This window comes from Sciurus carolinensis, chromosome 3 (genome assembly GCF_902686445.1).
Source record: "Sciurus carolinensis chromosome 3, mSciCar1.2, whole genome shotgun sequence".
Lineage (NCBI taxonomy): Eukaryota > Metazoa > Chordata > Mammalia > Rodentia > Sciuridae > Sciurus > Sciurus carolinensis.
Window position 1 is genome coordinate 84,502,163 of NC_062215.1, and position 24,840 is coordinate 84,527,002.

The following is a 24,840-nucleotide window of genomic DNA, read 5'->3' on the forward strand; positions in this document are numbered from 1 at the left end:
TCCATCAATTTTAAAACCTACTTCGGTTTTTTAAAAAAAATCAAAGTACTGTTTTGGCTTATCCTGAAACAAGATTGGCTTATCCTGAAACAAGATAGGCAGGCCATTCACAAATAAGAGCAATCAGGGAATACTTTTACCCCCAAAGTAATGACAGTAAACGCTAAGAAAAGAATTCGTCCTTTAGAAGATGAATTTCCAAAATCTATACAGCAGCTTTCACTCCCTTTGAAGGGCATATTGGAAGCAATAATATTCCCAACTAGTCTTTCATATGAGTAACAAATTAACCATAAAAAGGCCAAAAAGACTCTGAAATTCCCTTTCCTTTGTTCCATCATCTACTTTTTCATTACAAAGCAAAAATTATAAAGACTTACCACAGAAAACACACAAGCTTTCACTAAAACTGTGTACTTTTTAGATAAAATACATCCAAGTAAGTCATTTACTCCAGTGATAACAATCTCCTTAATTCTATTTTAGAAATTATTCTAATAACTCATGTTTCCTCTAATCCATATAATCATTATTTTAGAGCCAAGTATCAAGTCCTCTGATTCTAATAAAGAAAAATTACCTGTTTCAAAGTGATCTAATTTCTATTTTTTTAATTTCATTTCTGTGTTTTATATGGTGAAAAATGACTCTTTATAACTCATCAGATTACACATTTTCAAATTGCAGCTTCAGAAATACATATGCCTTCATTTTGAAGTTACATATAACTTTTAAATATATCGTTCCTAAATTAAGTTGCCCTGAATTTATCAGGAAATACCAGTTTTATAACATTAGATACAATACATACCCTCACAGTATTAAAATGGTCAATAAAAAATTCTATATCATCTAGCCTGCATTTGTTACAGGTTAATCAAATCAATGACCTGATCACTAAAACCTCCCTATATATTTCATATTAGTACTAAATACGTAGCTCCAAAGATATTTATTTTTTAAAGTATGGATGTTTAAAATGAACACTCTTAAAAACTGGGTTAATAATTTAACCATCCTTGTTGAATACAATACATCCAACTAGAAACAGTATATAACAGTGAGTTCTGGAAAGAGACCACCTCAGAGGTTAAATTACTGACCTACTGCTTAAAAATACCTCAGTTTCCTCATCTTTAAAGGATAATTGTAGTTCAGTGCTAGCACCTGTGAGGCACTGGGTTCGATCCTCCCCACCACATTAAAATAAAGGTATTGTGCCCATTTACAACTAAAAAAGTATTTAAAAAATTATAATTATATAATGGTATCCACTTCATAGGGTTTCTGAAAAAGTAATAGCTCAAAAACAAAACTTAACGTCAGGTGCAGTGTAGCACGCCTATAAACCCAGCAACTGGGGGCAGGTGGTGCTGAGGAAGGAGGACAGCAAATTCAAAATCAACCTTAGCAAAAAGTAAGTGTTAAGCAACTCAGTGAGACCTAGTCTCTAAGTAAAATACAAAATAGGGCTGAGGATATAGTTAAGTGGTTGCGTGCCCCCCCCCCCGCACCCCAGTTCAATCCCTGGTACCAAAAAACAAACAAAAACCAAGATTTACAAAGAGACTAAAAAATAGCTAATTTTACATATCCCATTTAACATCTTTAAATAAAGGAAATCCAAAGATACAAATCTCTGAAACATTAACAAAGTATATTTTAAAAACCTAAAAATAAAAAAGCATTTGCCATAGTGCCACACCACCTGTAGTTCCATCTACTCAGAAGGTTGAGGCAAGAGGATCAAAAGTTGGAAGAAGGTCCAAGGCATCTCAGTTAAACACCAAAACCCATGATTTTGCCAGGCACAGTAGTGCACACCTGTAATTCCAGCAGCTGGGGAGGCTGAGGTAGGATAGTGAGTTCAAAGCCAGTCTCAGCAACAGCAGCGAGGGACTAAGCAACTCAGTGAGACCCAGTCTCTTAACTAAAATATAAAATAGGGCTGGGGATGTGGCTCAGTGGTTGAGTGCCCTGAGTTCAATCCCTGGCACCCTCCCCACCACAATAACAACAACAAAAAAAAACCCTGATTTCAATGCCCACTAGAGCAATCAATCAATAAATAAAGCATTCATTTTACAAAAGTAATTTGTCCTGGCATCTAGGCAGCACAAGTTTTTTTCTTCAAAGCCAAGTTTTTAACTTGGTTTAAAATGTTATACTGAAGACCATAAAATTTGTTTCTCATTTGTGCCAAACAATATTCCTCTAACAAAACACTAAAGACTCATGAATATTTTCACCACACCTCAACCAACACTACCTTAACTATCAATAACATACACTACTCAGGAGGCTGAGGCAGAGGATCACAAATTTCAGGGCATTCTGGGCAACTTAGGAGCTATGGATACAGCTCAATGGTAAAGCACCCCTAGGTTCAATCCCAGGTATCATGGAAAAAAAAAAAAAAAAAAAAAAAAGGGAAGAAAAATTTTTTTAAAAAAACATGTATTATGTTAGTCCAACTACTAAGAGATTTCAACTACTATAATTCATAAAAAATTTTGAAAAAATTCAACAATAGTATCAGTTAATAACTAGAAACAGTTCTGAGACATTAACACTAACCTGTTTCATTTCTAAATGAAGAATGAATTAAATTACTTCTCAAAAGTGTTTCAGCTGTATAATTTTACATGAATTTTTCCCTAATTCACTAAAACAAGTTTCACAAATATACATTAAATACTATTTTTGTGCTCCCAAAGTAAATGAATTTTTAAAATGCTTACAGAAGAAAAGCACATTATATTTAAGATAATTTCTAAAACTCAAGTAAGCAAATACTTATTCTACTATTGCAGACCAATACAAAAACACAGTTAATATTTTTACTGTCTGAAACCAATCCTCAACTATAAAATCTTTAGCAACTTTAATTCCCTTTTTAGAACTTTTATCCTCCTACAGAAAACCCTTATTCACACTAAATACAAAGACATAAAGACACATTTTCTCAAGAATATTTCATTTTCACAAAAGGCAAGGAGCCTTCAAGCAAGGAGAAAATATTTATAGATGGACTAATCAGTATCAAAACAGATGAATATTCTTCTCAGGTATGTATGTGTTAGGAGCGGGTAGAAAAAAGGGTAAAAGACAAGATGCAGACTACATCTTCCTTTCTTGGTTGCAAGGAGTAGGTAAAACTAACAGGAATTGAAATGAACAGTTTGGGAAATTTTTTTGAAAAAATTATTTTGAAACAAAATTATTAAGTTACACAAAATGGTCCTTTAGAAAAATTATGTATCATTTTGCTATAATACTAATAAATTATGCAAGTTATCTTTTGTCTTATGGTGTAAAGGACCACAGTTATAAAACAACCAACACACAAATCAGTACAAAAGTCATATTAATCATTATCATACATTAAAGAAACAAATTTAAAACTTTAATCCAATAATATCACCTTATCTTTCATTGCTAAATAATTAATGAATAGTTTAAATGCTCAGTAAGCTAAGCACCCATTGTTATACCATTATCATTACTTAACTGCTTTGTTCTTGCTTCTTTTTGCTTCTGGGTAATACAGATAGTGATTGTGGCTATTACAGATAGGTATTCTCAATTAAAAAAAAAAAAAAAGCTGTAAGTTCCAATAGACTTACAGGGGAGGATTCAAATACTTTTATTAATTAGTGGATCTTTGTTGCAGGGAACATATTGCTTGAAGCTACATCTTAGCCATTCCACATATCTGCCTATAGTCTAAGCATTTAACTCTTTCCACATGTTGAGGGAGATGGAGCATACTGGACAAGAGGAAGTTATCCCTACCTTAAACTAAATTTTCCTCCTGATTAAAAGATTTTGCCTCTTAGAAAATGGGATGAAATAGGAGATGGACAGCATATGCTGATGACTCACCACAAGCCACATGTGCTCACTCATTGTGATGCTCAAGAAGCTGGATCACACATCCAGGATATTTTAAAAAAGGAACAAAGATATTCAATCTTTTCTGTTCTTTCCTCTTTGAATTCTCATTTTGTTAGCTTCAACTTATAAATTATGACGATGATTCCCAAAACTCCATCTTCATTTCTGAAGTTCCTGTATTTTTAACTTTCTCTAGGCATTTCCAACTGTAGACCATTACAGACTGAACAACAAATTCCAATTTTACTCAGCTTCTTAAAACCAATTCCCTTATTGGCCCAATCACTCAAGCTTACAATCTTAAAATCTTCATTGGTACCTATCTATAATTCAAGAATTGATGTCCAATTCCTGACTATACCTTCTTCCCAATCTCTCAAATCAGCAAAAATATTCCAGTGGTACAAAGAAATGTGCACAGGCCAAGGACACAGGAGATAAGAAAATAAGCCGAAGACACTGTGTTCCTTTCCTTATGAACTTCAATTCAAAACAAGAGGGAGCCAACTGATTACAATTACAATATTACAATGTATTTATTGCTTGTATTATGTGCCAGGCACTGTGTTGAAATATATATATGTATATGTGTGTGTGTATACATATATATGCATATATATACATAAATATATATTTATAGTTATACCATGAAAAAAGTAAGATAGATACTATGACCTCCAAATTAGATGAGAAAATTAAGACCTACTGAGTTTGAAATGTACAAAACCATACAGTCGGTAAGTGACAGAGTTTGAACTCAAGAACAGTTGACTACAAAGTTTTTCCTAATCATAAACAAACAAAACAATGTACCTACCCTCCCCCCAAAAAATACATATATAAAAGAAGCAATCTTTTCCAAGATTTTAATACTTTCTGCTCCATTCCAACCATTCATATCCTACTGCAGAATTTCTACAAAGCTGGTACTGAGTGGGCTGCTTAAGAATCATTAAGCAAGCCCTTTTAAAGGATGTTCTTAGACTTCACTGAGTCGCTGGGGTATCTCTGATGCACAGGTTTTTTTTAGATCATATTTCTAATTCCTTTGTTCTCTCATTCGTTCACTTATTCATTTAATAAAGATGCGAGTTCCTAATATGAACCAAGCCCTATAACTTCATCCCAAATCTCTTGACATTTGCTCCTTCTGCATTCGATTCTGGAAATATTCTTAAAAGCTCTAAGTTCAACATTCACTCCTCTACTTGAAGATTTTTTTATTTCCTATCAAGTATAATTCTCTTGCCATCAAAGCTTTGCTGACTTATAATACCTGGTACAGAGTAGGTGCCCACTAAATTTTGGTTTCTGTTTACAATACACAATCTAGATCTACATTATGTTATCACACATAGTCCTCAGTTCATATGGTAGGTGAGCAGTATAACATATTATTCTAAAAGAGCTAAATATAAGCAGCTTCTACTCTTCCCCTTCCAAATCATACATACATGTTTTTTCCTTCCATTCATCTATACAAATCCTTTAAAAAAAAAAACTCAAACCCAACATTCACCATATCTTTCTTGACTTCTTGATCATAATCATCTCTTTTAACTTAGAGTCACGGGAATAACTACTACTATAGGAAAGTATGTATTCTAATATTTGATTAATTGTAGTTTTCTACCAACGTCTAATTTTTTAATGCTATTAACTTTTGAGCAATGGAAATTCTTAAGAGCAGACTATTTTCATCACAATTTCACCAGACTACTTTCATCTAGTGACAATAATGTCACCAGACATTTTCATCATAATTCCAAGAGTGACTGGCCTGCTACTATGTATATACTAAGCTTTGATGTGACAATGCTCCTTTTTTACTACCTTTACAAGACATTCTCAAGTTACTAACAATGCTTCATGTCTTCATAATATCATAAGTTAACTCCCCCACCAAAAAAATAAAAAATATCTGTATGATTCAAAATTGCCAAAGGCTTATCCTCTACATAAGAAGGATGTCACACTTACTTTATTTGCTACAATACATTAGGTAAGTAGCTTAACCTCTCTAAGCCTAAATTTTCTTGTCTATAAAACAGAAATAATACTTCTCAGGTGGATGTAAAAAAAAGAAATGAGATAATATAAAGCATTTAGCACAGTGTCTGGCATAACTCTTGCTACTAGCTACTACTATTTCCTGAGGAACAAGAGTAAACTTTTCTAGAGATAAATAAGCAAGATATCAAAAAATGGTCTAGGAATTCACATATTCAGAAAAAAATTAAGAAGAATTTTGCAAATTCAAAAGGCTAAGATTATTCTTATAAGATCATTTTCATCAGGAATAAAAAGAATTTACCAATAAAAATAAAGCAACATGTATAGTTCTAAAAATGGGCTCAGGCAACCCCTTAGTGTAAAAGAAAGAACACAGTCTAAATACAAAACTTAGATGCAAGAAGCAGTTTAAACCACCTGTTAACTAGATGACATTAACAAAGTAACTTAAATTCTCTAATCCTATTTTTTCACTTGTAAAGTGAAGCAAAAATAGAAGGTAAGATAAATTAAAAGCCTGGTCACAAGTTTCTGCACTAGTGGACCTTTCCCTTCTATGCTTAAAAAACTCTGAACTACGTTTAATAGGGCTGGAAGGTTCATTTAGGCACAATATATACACAATCCAAAGTGAATAAAAGTTTTTAACACAAAATTGGTGGGCTACTGGACAGGAAAGTTGAAAGATTTTAGTTACATAAGAGAAGATATGACTGGGCATGGTGGAGCATGCCTGTAATCCCAGCATTTTGGGAGGCTGATGCAGGAGGATTGCGAGTTCAAAGCCAGCCTCAGCAACTTAGCGAGGCCCTAAAGCAACTCAGTGAGACCCTGTCTCTAAATAAAATACAAAATAGGGCTGGGGATATGCCCCTGAGTTCAATCCCTTGTACCAAAAAAAAAAGAAAAGATATGACTTCTCACTAACACCAAGTCTGTTAGAGCAAACAGCATGAAAAACATAACTCATCAAGGAATACAAATTTTAATGAATGCATTTTGATTAACAAGATACAATGAGTGTTTTTACCTTTGAAGATGGCTAGAAAGTATCATTATTATTAAACACTATGTATAGAACTAATGTAAGAAACATGAACTTCCCATGCACCCACCACACTCATTTCCACTGCTCTCAAACAAGATCATTTTTATCTGTACTAAATTATGGAATGTGGTCACAGAATAAATTAAATAAGCTCTTTATCCACCAACTCCAACAAAATATTTATGCTTATATTTTAAGACTACTAAGAAGTTTAAGTCAACTAGGGAAATCCCTTAATTCACTCTTCATCTGAATACATCTGAGACTATATTAAAGCTATTTTAACCTCTGCTATTATAATCAATGGAAATAATTTGCCACTGCACTGTTTATTAGGAAAAAAAAAAAAAGGCAAAAAAGGGAAAAGGAAATTCAAAGTTCAAAGCTCTGTAACCAAGCTACAACATAATACAAGTACATAAAGAGTTCTCTTACTTGATTTGAAAGCTAATGAAACTTGAGTGACAACAGGCAAAACAAAACAAAAATACCCCAGATAGGAATTTTTGCAAGCTTTAAAAATTTTCTGATGTTTTAAAAATTGTTATTCTCATCACTGTAATTTAGTTTGTTTTTGTTTGGTGCTGGGGGTTGGACCCAGGGCCTCACGCATGCTAAACAAGTACTCTACCACTAAGTTATACTCAGAGTCCCAGTAATTTAGATTTTAAGCAATCAGTTCTATTAGTGGGAACCTATGTGTCCAAATTTTATTCAGCAATGCTTTTCTAACACAGACCAAAAACGTGCAAAGATCTGGTATTGATATAAAGGAAGTATTATTTCTAAATACTTTCTAAAATGAGTATTATCTTTCATGACTTGAGCCTAGGTGTTCTTTTACGCTGAATTTTGCTGGAGGATTCCTAATTTAAAGTTTTGGAATCAAGTTTCATGTTTTCTAATTCTTATAGTTTTTCTTATCTACGACCACCAAATTTAATATGAACAGATGGCCACTTTTTGGCACCTTTCTGCCTAAATTACATAATGAAATGAAATGAACAATCTGACATGTTAATTTTTCACTTACACTAAGTAGGTTACTATAAACAGACCTGAGGAATGAATGTATTCTCTAAAGCATACAGGAATACACAAATTACAGTTGCACAGATTGCATATAGGGACCAGACTATTTTGGAATATAAAACTATTTTAGTATTATTCTTTATAGACATTTACCTTGCGCTCAATCTCCAGGATTTACCCTTTATGTGCTAAAAAAAGACAAAAGTATGTAACTCCCAGGGCTTTTTGGTTTTTAGAAAAAAAAGTCCTTTGAGAACCAAGATAAATGAAACTCTGAACAGTGAATTTCAGATTGTGACAGTTGGTAAAAAATGGTGAGGGCAGGGGTCTCCTAATCAGTTTCATTCATATTGTAATGACTGTGCACTTAATCTTTCTTGTGGGAGGTGTGAACAAAGCAGCAAAATAATAAGGTACTAACTGAGTAATTAACACAGAAATATACCAGGTATAGATTGAACCCCTCTCCACATTACTCCCAGTCACTCAGTATGTTTTAAATTCAAGGCTGCCCTTTGAGAAAAGAGGTAACTTAAGGACAGTTATGCTAGATAAGATAGCTAATGGACTAAAAAATAAACAAACCTCTTACAAAAGTAACATCCTACTTAAGATGCTATCACTTAATCTATTAGTGATAATTACACCATATTTTTGGTAATCAATGATTTGTATAACATTAAGTATTAATTATGTACCAGTACTTAGCACTTGAATACATCACACACACGTAAGAAGTCCTACTCACTCAAGCTAAATCTAATTTTAAAACTGACCCTAAAATAAAACCATTCAACAATTAGACTAAGGGGAAAAGAGAGAGAGAAAAAAAAAAAAAAAAGTCTGGGTTCAGGGAAAAGATACTGTATTAAAAGAAATTAACTTTAACAAAATGTACACCAAAAAAGAAAAAAATACAAAGAAATTCCAAGGCTAAACTAACGTAGTGTTTTCCAGGAGAAAACAGCAAAAAATCAGTAGCTTCCCTCTGCCAGTGTAGGAGTTTGGAAACTGCCACACCAACATAAAGTTATGAGAATGAAGATTAGAGAAATTTCACCTAAGAGTGAATAGTGAGGGAAAAACATCTTTAATAAGGATAATACAGAAAGTAATAAAGGGGGCGGGGGCAATTTCCTCCATCCTTAAAAAACCCTGGAGCACTTTCGGGATCTAACATAAAGCTGTCATTCAACATTAAAAATATGGACAGTCTATTCTGAAGACAGTGTGTTCTCTCTAAAATGTCTACTAACATAAAAGGAACAACCACTTTAAAGTTATTTTTTAGAAAACTACACATCTACCAGAAGTAACAACTTGAAAAATTAAACATATTCCTTTATTCCTCTACACCTTCCTTCTGCCTTCACCGTGACTGAATGAATGTGTGCAACTTACTTTTACACGGTGCTATCCCTTTCCTCCCAGTGGGACACAAGAAAATTTTTAAGTTCAAATAAATTGATACCTAGCACATATAATTATCCTCTTCGCAACCTGCTTAATTTTGAAAGTTCTAACAAGATGTGTTCACGTTGGAAACGAAAAACTACCTTATAAGGCTATAAAAGACTGAAAGCAGGAAGCGGCTTTGACAAAACTAAGGAAGTTGCAGCGCGCTTGCTCACTAAGGGACTTTTTTGAGGCAAGAGAAGTAACACATGACACCTTTCTCTCTCGAATTAAAATGTGACTTGATTCACCCGTTAAAAACGCAGTGGGAGATGGAATTGACCGGGAGTGGAGTCGCGAAGAGGAGGTGGGTGGTTCAATGAAAGCCCCATTCTGGGTTCCCATTTTCAGAGTCCCGATTCTTCCCTTTCCCCACCCACACCCTGGGCAGAGTGTTGTCACAGCAATCTTGCAAAACCTACAAGGAGCGCTTCTCTTTTCTCGGTCCTCTGTCAGGCCAGTCCCCACGCTCGGTCCCCTGAGTCCCCAAGCCCACAGGCAGGAAGGGGCGCGGAGGGAAAGGAAAGCCAGGTGGGCCGGGCTCGGCGACCACCACCAGGGCGAACGCGAGCGCCGGGAGGCAGCAGCCCCACCTCTCCTCGCGCAGCGCAGCCCACCGCGGTGGGGGAAGGGCTGGGAGGGGTCGAGCTGAGGAAGCCGCTCCCGGGGGGTCCTCGGCCCCGCGCCCGGGTTCCAGCCGCAGGAGGGTGAAGCCAGGAGACCTGGGAGGCTCTGGCCCGGCCCCACCCCTTGCAAGCAGAGCAGCCGCACCATTCATCTCCCAGCCTCCTCCCTCCCCCGCCATTTTCCTTCCTCCGCCTCAGTTTCCCCACCCCAGCCGGTCAGCCCCCTTACCCCGTGCCACAGTCCACCACACAGGCCGGCAGCCGTCCCGCCATCTTCCTCCTCGCCTGCTGCTGCCGCCGCCGTCTGCTCCGTGCTGGTTGGGGCCAGGGACTGGCGGCAGGAGATGGGAACTATCTGACCATCCACAGCGGGGCCGCCCTCTCTGTCCGGGGGGGAGCTGGGAAGCTGAAGCAGTAGCAAGAAAGCAGCAGGCTGGGTCAGCGGCTACCACTTCCGCAACCCAGGCAGGCAAGCAGTCCCCGCCCTGCCCCGCCGCGGCCTCCTCCCCCCTCTCGCTTCCCTCCTCCTCACTCCTGCCCCCACCCTACAACTTCTTCCCCTCACGCCGCCTTTCCCCGGGAAGCCAAGATGGCCGCCGGTGCCGACGCCCGGGCCAGGCCAGGCCCAGGCCCCAAGCGCTCCCCCTTCCGGCTCCGACAGGGAGGGGCGAGGGAGCATGCGCAATGGGGCGCGGCCACCAGCAACCGCTCCCGTCCAGACGTTAGCAGTGTCCACTTCGGGTTTTCCAGGAAGGTTGAGGAGGAGAAGTCAGTCCGAGCTTCCAGTTCTCCTTCTGAGGCTGCAAGGGGCTTTGGGGCTCAACCCTTAGTGTTAGTTTCAGTTACTCTTGTGCTAGGTTGAGGAAGAATGGAAACACTACCCGCAGCCACGAATGACTTCTCCCATACAACCTAATTGGGAACGTAGTCAGCGGCATGTAACCGTTCTTAGAACTTGAGTGGTTGCTTCTCCGGGTGCAAAAGACCTATATCAGAACGTGTGTGAACAGTCGGGGGAACGGATGAACAAAGGCTTGCGCGTTGCTTGGCCTTTGTTCTGAGATTTTATTCAGTTACACTTTTTCCTTTTTACTTTAGGTTCTAGACTTCCCAGAAGGTAGGGCAGGACCGTGCCCCTAGGAAAGGCAAACCTAAAATTCCACGTAGTGTACACAGATAGACCTTTATTCAAGGCTTCTGGATAATGACAGAGATTTCCCCCTCTGTAATAGTGAGATTCTACAATTAGGATAATACCAGAGATAAGTGGTGAGAAAAAAATTTTTTTTAATTACAAACTGGAAAGCGATGGTTTTCAAACTAGTGTGCATCAAACCCCTCAGGAAGACTTGTTAAAACATGTTGCTGGGCCACTTCCCCAGAGTTTTCTAATTAGTCTGACATGGGCCCTGGAATTTGCATTTCTAACAAGCACCTCAGTTCCCACTTTCGGAATATGGAAGATTAATATCTTTCCACCGGGTTTATCTTCTCATAAACCTTCCTGAGTCTACCAATGTGAGAATGTAATGAAACTACATTTTATAGGAAAGAGTGACTTTATTCAGTACAGGTCACAATATGGTGTTAAGCTAACCTGAGAGATGGAATGTAGGGGTTTTATTCATTCATTTGACAGACTACTGCTCACCTACTCTGTTAGGGCAGAGATTGTGCTGACCAAAATAATCACTGGGGTGTGAAATAGGTGTACTCAGAGTTTACCAATTAATAAGAAACAGACAAATTGTTTTAAGAGCAATAGAGAACAGTGAAGAAGCCTGTGAGATATGGGAGAAGGGAGTTGGAGAGTGGAAGGGAGGTACAAGACAGGAAAAGCTATTCTGACCAAGTGATATTTAAAAGCTAAGGTCTAAATATGGTAGGAGGTAGGGGAAGGGTTGGGGAAGGTTCCCCCAGAAAGAGGAATCAACTGGCATCCAGAATTTGAGGGAGAACAAGCTTGGCTTCCACAAATTGAAAGAAGACCCAAGTGTTAAGTTGAAAAGAGCCAGGGAAGATGAAATGGAAAGTCAAACCTGAAAGAAGAGGAAGAATCAAACAATTCAGGAATTTGTAGATGCTCTAAGCATTTTAAAGTTTATCTAAAAGCAACATGTAACCACCAGAAGAGTTTAGGCAAGAATATGTTGTGACTGCTTAATTGAGAATAGATCCTGCAGAATCCAGAGCGAATCATACATTGTGTGTTGGAGTTCGAGATAGATACATATGGAGGAATCTCAAGGGCACCATCGTCATTGATTAGTGTCCAGTGTATCCACGGTTAATCACACCAAATAATCTTAAAGAGAAGACTTCTCTCAGAAGTTTTCTTCAGAGAAGTCAAACAGAACTTTTCCACATAAATCATTGTTGGTTTTCCCCCTGCATTTTAGAAGATGCTAGATGGTAATTCTTTGCTGTCACTTTCATTTTCAAGTAGTTAGGGTCATCTGGGGAAGCGTATGTGTGAAAATTGACTCTCACAGATGGTTGTGACTTTCCACAGATAGAAAAATGGTTGTTTGCTTTAGTTACAGGTAGCTAAATCATGAATGAAGGAATTTACCAAAGAAGTACCAGGGACAGGTTAGGAACTTGAAGAGATCACTGGGAGCAGCCTACACTTGCCTTGGATAGTTGCCTGGAAGTAGTTAAACCAAGGGTCAGAAACTTGAGTGCTTCCAGGTCCAGGCTAGTAATGAGTGAAGTGGGCCACAAGGAGGGTATGGTGATGTTGACAGGCCATACCCCAACAGAGGGCCGTTGCCTTTTGAGACTTTTGGGTTTTTGCCCCCACCAAAAGAAACCTGAAATCTGTATTTTCACTTTGGTAATCCCAATGGCTTAAATGTGTCTCCCCAAAATCATGTGTTAGAAATTTAATCCCCATGCAGCAGTGTTAGGAAATGGGAACTTTAAAGAGATGATTAGGTCATAAGGGTACTACCAATTAATGCCATTATTTCAAGAGTGGATTTCTTATAAAGGATGACTTTGGCCCGCTTCCTTCACTTTATCATCCATATGATGCCATCCACCATGTTATGACACAGCAAGAAATCCTGTACCAGATGCCAGCTCCTTGATCTTGTACTTTACTGCCTCCAGAACAATGGTAAATAACTTGTTCTTTATAAGTTGCTTAGTCTCTGGTGTTCTGTTAGAGCAGCACAAAATAGACTAAGACAGTAAATAATTCTTGTCTTCAGGATTTATTTGACTGTGGGCTGCCATTTCATAACTTTTAATTTTAGGGGCTAATATATGGTTTAGTTGTATGTTTTTAAAAACATGAGGAAACCTTTTATTACTGTTTATTTCACATAGTCAATACTGTTCTGTGTTTGTAAAGGCAAGAACTATTCAAAGCATTTGGAAGCTTCCAACACTTGTTCCTCATAATCTGTCTACCCAAACACTTTTCTTGCTTAAGATTCCTTTACTTCCTGTTCACTGCATACCAAATTGGTCAGCCTCCTGTGCTACTGTGGTGGCCCAGTCTTCTTCAGCTGGAGAGGCCTTCAGATACACATCTGACCAAAGCATTTCTGACCACCCTATTTGCATATACACCCTTCTTGTTCTCTCTTCAAATACAGAAGAAGAGGATGTCAGGGTTAAGTGTCTTAGAGGTTATCTTGATAGGAATGAAAAGGAAAGCAATGGTAGACGTAAGGAGATTAACTATTCTGCATTCATTGCTCCCTAGTAGCACCCCAATTTCCTTTTATATCAGGTCAACTGAATGCTTGATTCTTATCAATTTCAAGCCTGGTTCTCAACCTTTCAAGTACATGCAAGTCTTACAAGGTCCTTCCAATAAATATCCTTTGGCCAGTTCTCATTACTTGCATTGAATTTAAGAACTATAAATGATACAGAAACCTAGAGAGTTTAAATGATTTTCTCAATGTCTTAAAAGAAACTGAGAAACAGAACCCAGACCAAAACTCAGTTCTGACCCCTTTTCAGGATGATAGTTATGATACAACAGTATTCTTTCATTTTGATAGATATACTAGTTACCAGTTACTCTAAGATTTTTTAGATTATTCCCATGCTTTTAGCCAACTTAACAAATGTCTTTGGATCTTAAAAAGTATCCATGAAAATCATGTCACTCAATCTCCATTATTTTAAAATAAAAAATATTCTTTTATTTTCAAGTTATATTCTTATTACAGGAATGACTATTTGCAAATTAGTAGATCAATAAAACCCCCAGAGAGCATTGATGAAGAACAGACAAATTAACTGATGATATCGGGGTGTTATGGTATAGCTATGAAGTGTCCCAAAAAAAACTTCTGTGTTAATACAGGAAGTGAAATGATTCAGTTATGAGAACCATAACCTAATCAGTCCCTCCTAGTTTGAATGGGCTAACTGGGTGGTAACTGCAGGCAGGTAGTTTGTGGCTGGAGATATGTCACAGAAGACATGCCCTGGAAGGGTTCATCTTCCTGGCGGCTCCTCACCCCCACCCCATCTGCTTCCTCACTGCCAAGAATGGAGCAGCACTCCACCACACTCTTTTGCTGTGATGTTCTTCCTTACCTTGGGTCCAAAACAATGGAGTTGAACCTCTGAAACCATGAACCCAAAATAAACTTTTCCTCCTCTTAGTGGTTCTTTTTAGGTTTTTTGATCACAGCAGAGTGGCCAAAACCTGGCAAACAGAAAATGGTACCAAGAGTGGTGTTGTTTCTGTGATTATCTTACCATGTGCTTTAGAAGTCTTTGGAACTGGTATGCAGGAGGAGTTTGGAAAGGTTTGGATAGAAAAACTTTAGAATGTTGTAAGCAGACCTTAATGGGTGATTCTGATGGGAACTCAAAACATCAGAACGCTTTTGAGTTTTCAGAGGGGAATGAGGAGTCTATTGGGAATTAGACTATGGGCCACTCATGTTATATTCTCAAGTTTTTCGACCTTAGACAAATAACTTAGTATACAGAGAACACTGATTTTGGAATCAAGGGACTTGAGTATGAACTCTTTCACTTACTCTATTTCTTCATCTGTAAAATTGACAGTAAAACTTGAATTTATTTTAAAAACATTATAAGTTATAGAATGATCAGAAGTAATATGGTTTAATTATAGAGTAATGACTCTTACTCATTACTTACACATACGGACTTAAACCTTCAAAATCTGTCCTCTTCACAGACATTATCTTGGGGCTTATGTGTTTACTCTTTTAATGCTACTATTGTGCAAAATATTTTTAGAGCTCTCCTTCTTATTTACCTTCTTTTAATTCCTTTTAATTCCTTTTTCATTGGCAGCAAGTTTTGACCCTTTGTTAGTAGATTTGATTTTTGGAACTAGCCAGAATAATTTCTTAGGTCAAAGTTCAGAAAATAAAATGATTGATTAACTAGGTACATGATTTTTGATCAAAAGCTTTGTGACTATAAATAAAACATTTTCATAATGTGACTTATAAACTGCCATCCATGGTTTTAAATTGAATTTAAATTTAAATTCAACATCCTTGAGATGTGGCAACATGCTTGAGAACTATAGATTGAATTTTTGTGTCTCTGCCAAATTTGTCTGTTGAGATTCTAACTTCCAAGGTGATGATATTAGGAGAAGGAGCACCATTGGCTCTTCCCTTATAAATGAGATTAGTATCATTTGAAAGAGACACCCCCATCCCCAGAGATATCCCTTGTTTATTTTATTTTATTATATTGTATTCACAGGGCTAGGTCTTGAATCCAGGACCTCATACAAGTGAGGCAAGTACTCTATCACTGAGGTCCCCCACTCCCAGTCTCTTTTTAGGTTTTATTTTGAGTCAGGGTCTCACTAAATTGCCCAGGCTGGCCTTGAACTTAGTGATCCTTCCACCTCAAGCCTCCTGAGCACCTAGGATTTCTAGCATGGGCCACCGCATTAGGCTCTCTTACCCTTTCATCATGTGAAGATACAATGAGAGGACAGTCATTTATGAACCAGGAAGCAGGCCCTCACCAGACATGGAATCTGCCTGCACCCTGATATTAGACTTTGCAGCCTCCAGAACTGTGGGAAATACATTTCTGCTGTTTGTTGTAGCTGTTGTTGTTTGTTTCTTTGTAAGTGTATGACGCTTTGTTGTAGCAGCCTGAAAAGACTAAGACACTAGGATAAAAAAATTCATTATATTTTGAATTTCAATTGCATATGTTATAGTATGATAATATCTATATAATGTTTGAAATGAGCTGAGAGTCTGTGGGATAAAACCCTAGTCGCTTCCCTCTAAAAAGAATGAATAGTTACTTAAAATGTGACTCAATCTGAAAGAAAATAAAAGATCCTCACACACAAAAAGACAAATACATTTCATTTCATATAGGAAACAAATCTCCAGTGTACAAGAAAATCCATAGTCTTTGTTGTGACCCACAAAACCCTTCACGTTTTAGTGCTCACCTCCCTCTCCAGCCTAGCTAGAGTCTCCTCTTCTCCTTGATGCCTTTTTGCTGCTGTTTACAACACCAGACCACTGCCACCTGCGTATTCTCCCTGGACTCCCCTCCTCCATCATCACTTATTCTTGAGTCAGTCAGAATTCTTTCCTGGTCATCAAGTCTGATGGCCTGCCTCACTCTCCCGTGTCACCATATTTTAATTCTCGAGGGGAAATATTTATTTACTGGTTTTTTGTTTATTGTCTGTTTCTCCCAGCTAGAAAATACACACACCAGAATTTGAAGAGATTTGAATTTATATTTAGTATATAAAAAGTACTCAATAAATATTTGTTGAGTAAATGAATCAAATAACAAAAATAAAACTATAAATGTGTCAGAAGAAAATATAGGGAAATGTTTGTATGAAGTAACTCATAGTCACTGTTATGTTTTGAATGTGAGGTATCCCCCAAAAGCTCATGTATGAGAATATGCAAGAAGGTTCAGAGGAGAAATGATTGGGTTATAAGAGTCTTAATCCAATCAGTGATTTTATCCCCTAATAAGGATTAACTGAATGATAACTGAAGTAGTAGGATGTGGCTGGAGGAGGTGGGAATTGGGGCGTGGCTTCGGGCACATATTTGTATCTGGCAAGTTAACTCTTGCTTCCTGATCAAGAGCTGTTTCCGAACTCTGCCACACTCTTCTGCCTCACCTCAACCCTGAGGAATGTAACCAACCTTCTATAGACTAAGACCACTGAAACCGTAAGCCCTCATATACACTTGCCTCCTCTACAATTGTTCTGTCAAATCTTTGAGTCATAGCAGTGAAAAAGCTGACTAAAACAGTCACTAATGGCAAGATTTTGTTGCATAAACAATTAGATTTCTACTATCCAAAGATTTTTTTTAATTACAGAAGAAAATATTTAAAGAGAAAAACTATCCAAGGCTGATAAGTGTATGGGAAAATGTACACATTAAGCACTGCTTAGTGTGTAAAATTATCATACCCTTCTGGAGAGTTATCCAGAAGTACCTATTAAAAAGTAAAATCCACATGTATTAGAATGAGGAATCCCATTTTAATAAATACAATAGAAATAAAAATACTGATGTTGAAAAGGGAAAATATTTTGATCATAAAGAATTATTTTAAAATCAGCATATTTAGAATGATTTCCTTGGTTCCAAGTACTACTAAGACCAGGTAACTCTCAAGAGCTCTCTTAAATCAGAAGACAAGGCTAGACCTTGAAGGGCAGCTAAAAGTCTCTTCCACATGTCTTCATTAACATAGACAATTGTAGAGTTGAGAATGATACTTATGCTTTCCCTTTTTTAGTGCCTGAATTTTAGGTGCCAATGTACGCAGCTAAGAGACTATATTTCTCAAATCTCCTATATAGCTGGGTGTGACTACGTGATTAAATTACAGCCAATGAGATATAAGTAGAAGTAACTGTATGGAACGTATAGAATATATCTGTAAAGAAGACTGATTCTCTTAGAAGTGCTATTACACTTTTTGCCCTTCACCCTTTCTTCCTTCCTGGAAGCACAGATAAGGTGACTAGAGATCATAGCCATTGATGATTAACTGACCTTGAGACTAGAAAGCAGTTCAAAGGAAGGTAAACAAAAGGAGCATGTGTCCCTCATGACCATGGAGTGCCATATTAGCCATGGACTGTCCACCTCCAGACTTATTTTACATGAGAGAAAAAATAACCTTCATTGTATAAGCCACTATAATTTGGCATTTTGGGTTATAAGCAGCTGAATCTAATTATAATTGATAATACCCTTATGTAATGTTAAATGCAAAAAAATAAGTCACTGTTATCTGAAGAATATAAATACAAATGTTTGTTTACAGGAAATGAGCCAGTAATTCAGGAGGATGGATTAGCAAAAATATATAAATAATAGATAATGGAGAGGACATGTTATATTGTGTTTTCAATCATAATGCCAGAAGGTGAATCCTGAACACCATAATCCTAAATGTCAAAATACCAAAAGATTAAAATCTCGAATGTTGACATTCTGAACCCTGCGGGGGTGGGGGGAGTCATAAAAGATCCATAAAAAAGTAGGGGAGAAAGGCAAATTATGGGGAAGGGATTAGTGCATTGTTGGTGGTACACAGGATACTTACTTACATCATGTAACAGAAGGAATGCCTCGTAATCTGATAAAGCATTATTTTTAATCTATCTTCTGTTTGCAGAAGTTGGGTGTGAGTCTGAATTGATGGAGGTGGAGAAAATCTGCCATAATTGAGGGCAGGCAACATTCAATCAGCCAGGACCGGAAAGACCAAGTACAGAAGGTGAATTGGTCTGTCTTTGGGAACTAAATTAGAGTTTTCTTCTGCTGCCTTGTATATCAGAACTTGAGGCTCCCCAGACTTTGAACTCCAGGACATACATCAAGGATCCCTGGGTCCTTAATCTTTGAGGCACTAACTAAAAGTTACACCATCAGATTCCCTGGTCCTGAGGCCTTTGGACTTGGACCAAGTCAAATCTACCGGGATCTTGGCTATTCAAACAATGGCATTAGTGGTTGATAACCCATCACATTTTTGGTACATCTTGTCAAAAGACTTAGGTTGTCTGTCACAATATTTCAGATGACCATAGTTACAAAACTGGGTGCACACAATTACCAGTCATAGTGTTATGCATTTGCATATTTTGCTTCTTGAATTACTTTTATACATGTTGTTCATCTGCTCATTATTCTTATGCCTCTGTAACTGCCGTTAGTTCATGTTTGCAAAAATGCATGTTATTATTGCCTGTTATGTAAGGTGACTTGTGAAGGGTTGTCATGTTTTTATGTTTTTGAAATAAAAACCCTTTCAAAATGTAAATGAATGTCTCTTTTAAAACTTTATTTTTTCCAGAATTACTTTTTCCTGATTTTGATCTTTCAAGAATTTAGACTTTAGGGATTCTGATCTTCAGAATTTCAACATGTGGGATTATGGCATGTAGGATTATGTTTAGTATTATCATCCAAACCCATTGAATTGGAAAGCCTATGCAGCATCAAATAATAGTATTACCACGAAGACATGTGAATTAAGACTTTCCATATTTTTGTGTTAAATTTCTCCAATATTCTGCAAACAAAACAATTTTCCAATCATGTCTAGACTGTATCCACCAGTCTGTGACCTTTGATTTGTAGTATTAACTTTGGGAAAATGCACTAATGGAAGTGGACCATAGAGGAAGTGAGAAAGGAAGGGTGGCCCCTATGTATATGTATGTTTATAAGTGGTATAAGCATAGAGGTGATATGGAAGACTGGACAACAGACAATTGAAACTTAGAAAAATGAGATTGGAGAGATAAAATTAAAAAGTTTTTCATTTTAACTCTATTATCTTATTAAAATTAATATGTTAATTTTGTAACTTAAAAAATCTAATGAGGTGGGGGAAATTGCTGAGAATGTGCACAGACTGAATTCAATGCAAATGCCACAACATAAACATAGGGTAATTCAGCCTGAGCTAGTGTTATTTGTTTTAGGAGTAGACCACTAATAATAATAAGTATTAACATCTAAATCTAGAATATACAGATTTGAGAAGGAACACACGAACAGTAAGTTGCAGTGACTTTCTTTAATTGTGGATGAACTGAAAGTCACACATAAATATTGTGACCTTGCCTATTTGGAGAGAATAATATTCCAGGAAGTGGTTCCTTGATTTTTTTTTCCCTACGGTTTGGTACTGGGAATTGAGCCCAGGTGCACTTTACCACTAAGCTACATTACCAGTCATTTTTTATTTTTTATTTTGAGACAGGATCTCACCAAACTACCAAGGCCATCCTTAAACTTGCAGTCCTCCTGCCTTAGCCTCCCAAATTGCTGGGATTATATGCATACCCAGCCCTTGATTATTTTTTAATAAAAGATAGGAATTTGGGAGGCTGAGGCAGGAGGATTGCAAGTTCAAGTCCAACCTCGACAATTTAGTAAGACCCTGTATCAAAGTAAAAATTAAAAGGACTGGGGATATAGTTCAGTAGTAAAGCGCCCCTGGGTTCAAATCTTAGTATTAAAATAAAAGATAAAAAGCAGTGCCTTCTTAGTTCTTTGAGATTACAATGTGACCCAATTTTCATTTAGTGTAACACAACCGGTTGATCTTATTAAAACTATTTCTGGGGGCTGGGGAGATAACTTAGTTGATAGAGTCCTTGCTTCACAAGTACAAGGCCCTGGGTTCAATCCCCAACACCACCAAAAAAAACCTAGTTCTGGTTTCATAGAAGCTTGGATTTTTAAATATTCATTGCCTTTTCCACACTTCTGTCTCAGGTATTGCCATTCTCTTCAAAATACATATATAAAGAATGTTCAGTCTTCTCATCTCAATTGTAAACTGTGCAGTCAGTTCAAAAAAAGAAATGGATTTTAAGTACATCTTTTTTGGCACATCTATTTTCATCTTTTGGTTTGACAGTTTGTGGCTGTTCTAATATATCTGTAACAATTTTCCCAATTATAGAAGAAGCTATTAATGACAATATGATAAATTAAAATTAGTTGACTATTTTTATTTTATCCAAAATGAGGTTGATCAAATTTTCTCCTCCTTTCTTTCCCCAGCCTAGACCGTAATGTACAGCCTGTGCCATGACTACATTTATGCTCAAGGAATGATGATCCTTAAATAGCAGCTGATTGATCTAACAGTGTATTAGTTAATATGCAGGAATATTTCAAAGAATAATAATTTTGCAAATGGGACATAACATTTCCCTGTCTTGGCAAATAAGGAAACTGAAGTACAGAAAAGTGTCTTAAGATTTCACAACAAGGGGCTGAGGTTGTGGCTTAGTGGTTGAGCTCTTGCATAGCATGTGTGAGGCACTGGGTTTGGTCCTCAGCACCACATGTAAATAAATGGAAAAAATAAAGGTTCATCAACAACTAAAAAAATATTGAAAAAAAAATCTCACAACAAACGAGTGAAGTACTTCTACTTAAATATATTCTGTAAGCTGTCTTTTTGAAGCTTTTCTTCATTTCTCAGCGAAGAAATGAAGGTAAAACCTACCTTGAAAAATTCACTCTGTATTTCTGAATAATATCAAATTCAATGATGTTACCAAATCTGGTATGTTGTCTTAGACCTATGTTGAGAAAGGTAAGGAGTATACCTTTCTCAGTGTTCCCAAGAAAAATGGAGGGACTAGCTCTCATTGACTGACTTGGATTAGATGTCCTTCCTGAGCAACTAACTCCACTTGGTCAAGCTTAAGTCATAAGCTCCACCCCTAACACCAGCCCTACCAAAAGGACCACAAGTACAGAAGGCAGGGAGGAGGTCACAAAAAGAAGATAAGTGTGTAGTACCCAAAAAAGAAATAATGAATATAAGGCAAGCAAAAACAAAGAAGTCTGTTAAAAACTCCATTTACTTCATTAGAAAAAACAAAATTACAAACACCAAGAAGAGGATACTGCAAAAGCAGAAAACAGAAATGTATTGAAAAAAAATGACTTTGAAAAAGTGATGTAGTATATATGTTTATATCACTGACCCATAAATGAACAAAAAAGCAAAAGAAAAATAAAAACATTGGATACTTGCCAAACATTGCATTAATCTAAATGTTTCATGAGTCCATCAATCCTGTACTGGGAAAAGCAGTAATTACATTTTTCCAGCAGTGCTTGTGTATTTTGGTTTCTATGTCATCTCAAATGCTGATGAACTTGTGCTAGTTACACTTCATAGTATTTTATGGAAAGGTATATAATTATTCAGTTCATAAAGAAAAATGACCTCATATACAACCAATTCTTTATCATAATGTAACTAGCACTCTACTCTTTCATTTATCTGTTTGTTCATTCATTTATTTGTTATGCGCCAGTTATGAATCAGGAACAAGGGTGGACTCTTAGATTAAAGAGATGAGTAATTTGCAGCTCCGCCCCTGGAAGAAGTCAAAGTGCAGTAAGGAAAACAGACAAGTAAAAACTGAAGTACACTATGAGCAGGGATTCCTATAGTACTTTAGAAGCAGGAGATGACTCTTAGCTGAGAAATGAAGAAAGGCTTCGGAAAGACAGCTTACAGAATGCTTTCCAGCATGGGAAAGGAGGTGAAAGGCACTTAGGGAAGAAATAACATGTGGAATGGCAAGAACCCTGGGGTATTGTAAGGAAGGAATGACAACTCTGACAATGGTATAGGGTATATTCAGGGAACAAGGCACATGAAACTTGTGTGCTAAGTCTGAACTTCAACTTGTAGTTCCAAAACCCTTGTTCCCCAAGTAGAACCAGGCTGCCAGTAAAGAGCCATCTGGAGAACTTGTTAAAAATACAGATTGCCCAGGTCCCACTTCTGGAATTTTGGTTCAGGAAGAATCACATAAAGAAATGTCCCTATTGATTCTGGAACACATACAAGTTTGAGAACCACTGTGTATGAACAATAAGGATCCATCATAGCATATTGAGAAAGAGAATAACATATTTTGCAGTGGAAAGTTGCATTCGAGCAGGTAGAAGCAGGACAGAGAGAGACCTGATAGGAGAGCCATTTGATAAATGACATCAGAAATGGGGAGCTCCTGCATCATAGTGGGAGAGGGGGGACTGACAAGGAGACGGATGTTTAAGCATTTCTGAGAAATGAAATCCACAGGACTAGACGTTGCCTTTGATGTGGGAAGTGAGGCAGGCTGGATTCTAGCTTGTAAAGTGTGCCCTTGAGAACTGGGAGTGAGTTGTAAGCAGAGGTTTGGCTGTGTATACCATAGCAAGGTTTTAACTCAAGGTGGGAGTCAGAGTTGGAGCTTGCCATGGGTGGGACTGGGCTAGCCAAGATCTGGGGACTCAGATCTGGAAAGTTGGAGGCTGGAGACTTGCTGACCATTGCTCAGCTGGGAAGACCTCTGGCTTGTAATATTCATGGGTCCCTGCCAATAGTTAACTCTGTAGTTAGGTTTCTCTATAACTTATATAACTCCCTGAAGCCAGGAACTATGTTTTATATGGTTCTTAATGCCTACCCTAGTTCCTGCACATATTTAATAGTTCCTGCACGTATTTAATGCTCACTAACAATTTTTAAGTGAATGTATTTTATTAATTGCTTCAATAATTACAACTAAAACAGCCCCCTTATATCTGAATAATTCTTTGGCCTCGTTTTTTGTGATAATTATATAAATTTGTGTTTCTGTAATTCTACGTGCTTCCATTATTACTTTCTAAGATACATATTTTTGTGATGGATAAAAGAGTAAGCCAAATGTATTAATTTCTTCCAAACATTCATTATTGGAAGATGCCTGTGTAATTAGTGAAATAGGCATCTCCTACAGGTTCTAATTTGGATTTCACCAAAAATTGCTTGATTAATAAAGAAATTATTTTTAAAACTTTCAATTGAATTAATTAAAGATGAGGAATAATTTTCAATTCAGTTATTCAAATAAGTTTGTATGGATCCAGAGAGATTATTTTAAAATAGTGTTATGATCACTTCTGAAGTATCTACTTTATTCTTATGGTGCTACATGGAATAAGTAAAAGAGGCTCCTCAAGCACCAAAGCAGTCGCTACTGTGAATGATAAAATAATATTGGGAAGAAAATTTAAGGCAGATTTTTCAGCTAATCACTCTTTGTATATATGCGTCAGTTCTGTTAACAGATTAAATGATTGCTTCTTTGTTTATTCCCCATTATCTTTGACTTCCTTGCACGTAAGTGCCCTCTGAGTACCAGACAGAAACATCCTATTTATTGAAATTTCAATCAACAGAAAATTCAAATAGCTGTAAATTTTCTTTATAATTTCCTCTCATGAGAAAGAGCAATGACAAGTAAGGAATTTAGTATCAACCATTCCAAATTACTATTTCCAAGCAGATATGGGAGTTTAGATCCCCCCATAAAAGAAGGGTAAAATTGCAAGGTTATTGGCAAAGTAAGTTTTTTGATCTTTTTTGGATTCCCATATCATACATTTTAGGCTAGTTAGGTGGAATGATTTTTTACATGTACGTAATGTAAAAGCTTACTGACTTTGTTACTTCCCTGTGTGTGTTGACATTGTTTCTTTGATATAGCTTAATTTTCGTGAAAAGTTTCTAGCTTTCCGTTTCCTCTTGTCTCCAGGAGATTATTTTAAGTTTCTCATAATTTATGACATGTATATGTTAGTCTCATGGATTGACTCCACTGCTGCTTATAAAGCTTCACTTTGCATGCAATAGCCACTGTATATCACTGACCTTGCCCAGCCACTGGTTTTGGTTTCTCTGACCTGCTTTCACTCAACATCACACTAACTT

The 24,840-nt window shown here is 37.0% G+C and overlaps 1 protein-coding gene across 1 annotated transcript in view; it reads right to left on the reverse strand.

Moving 5' to 3' along the window:
• The window catches only part of Actr3 (actin related protein 3), a 58,383-nt gene extending 47,820 nt beyond the window's left edge, over window positions 1-10,563 (reverse strand). The window contains exon 1 of the mRNA XM_047544780.1: window positions 10,301-10,563. Within this exon, the coding sequence (XP_047400736.1) occupies window positions 10,301-10,344 (44 nt within the window). The 5' untranslated portion in view covers window positions 10,345-10,563. The remainder of the gene's footprint in view (window positions 1-10,300) is intronic.
• Between the last annotated feature and the right edge of the window lie 14,277 nt (window positions 10,564-24,840).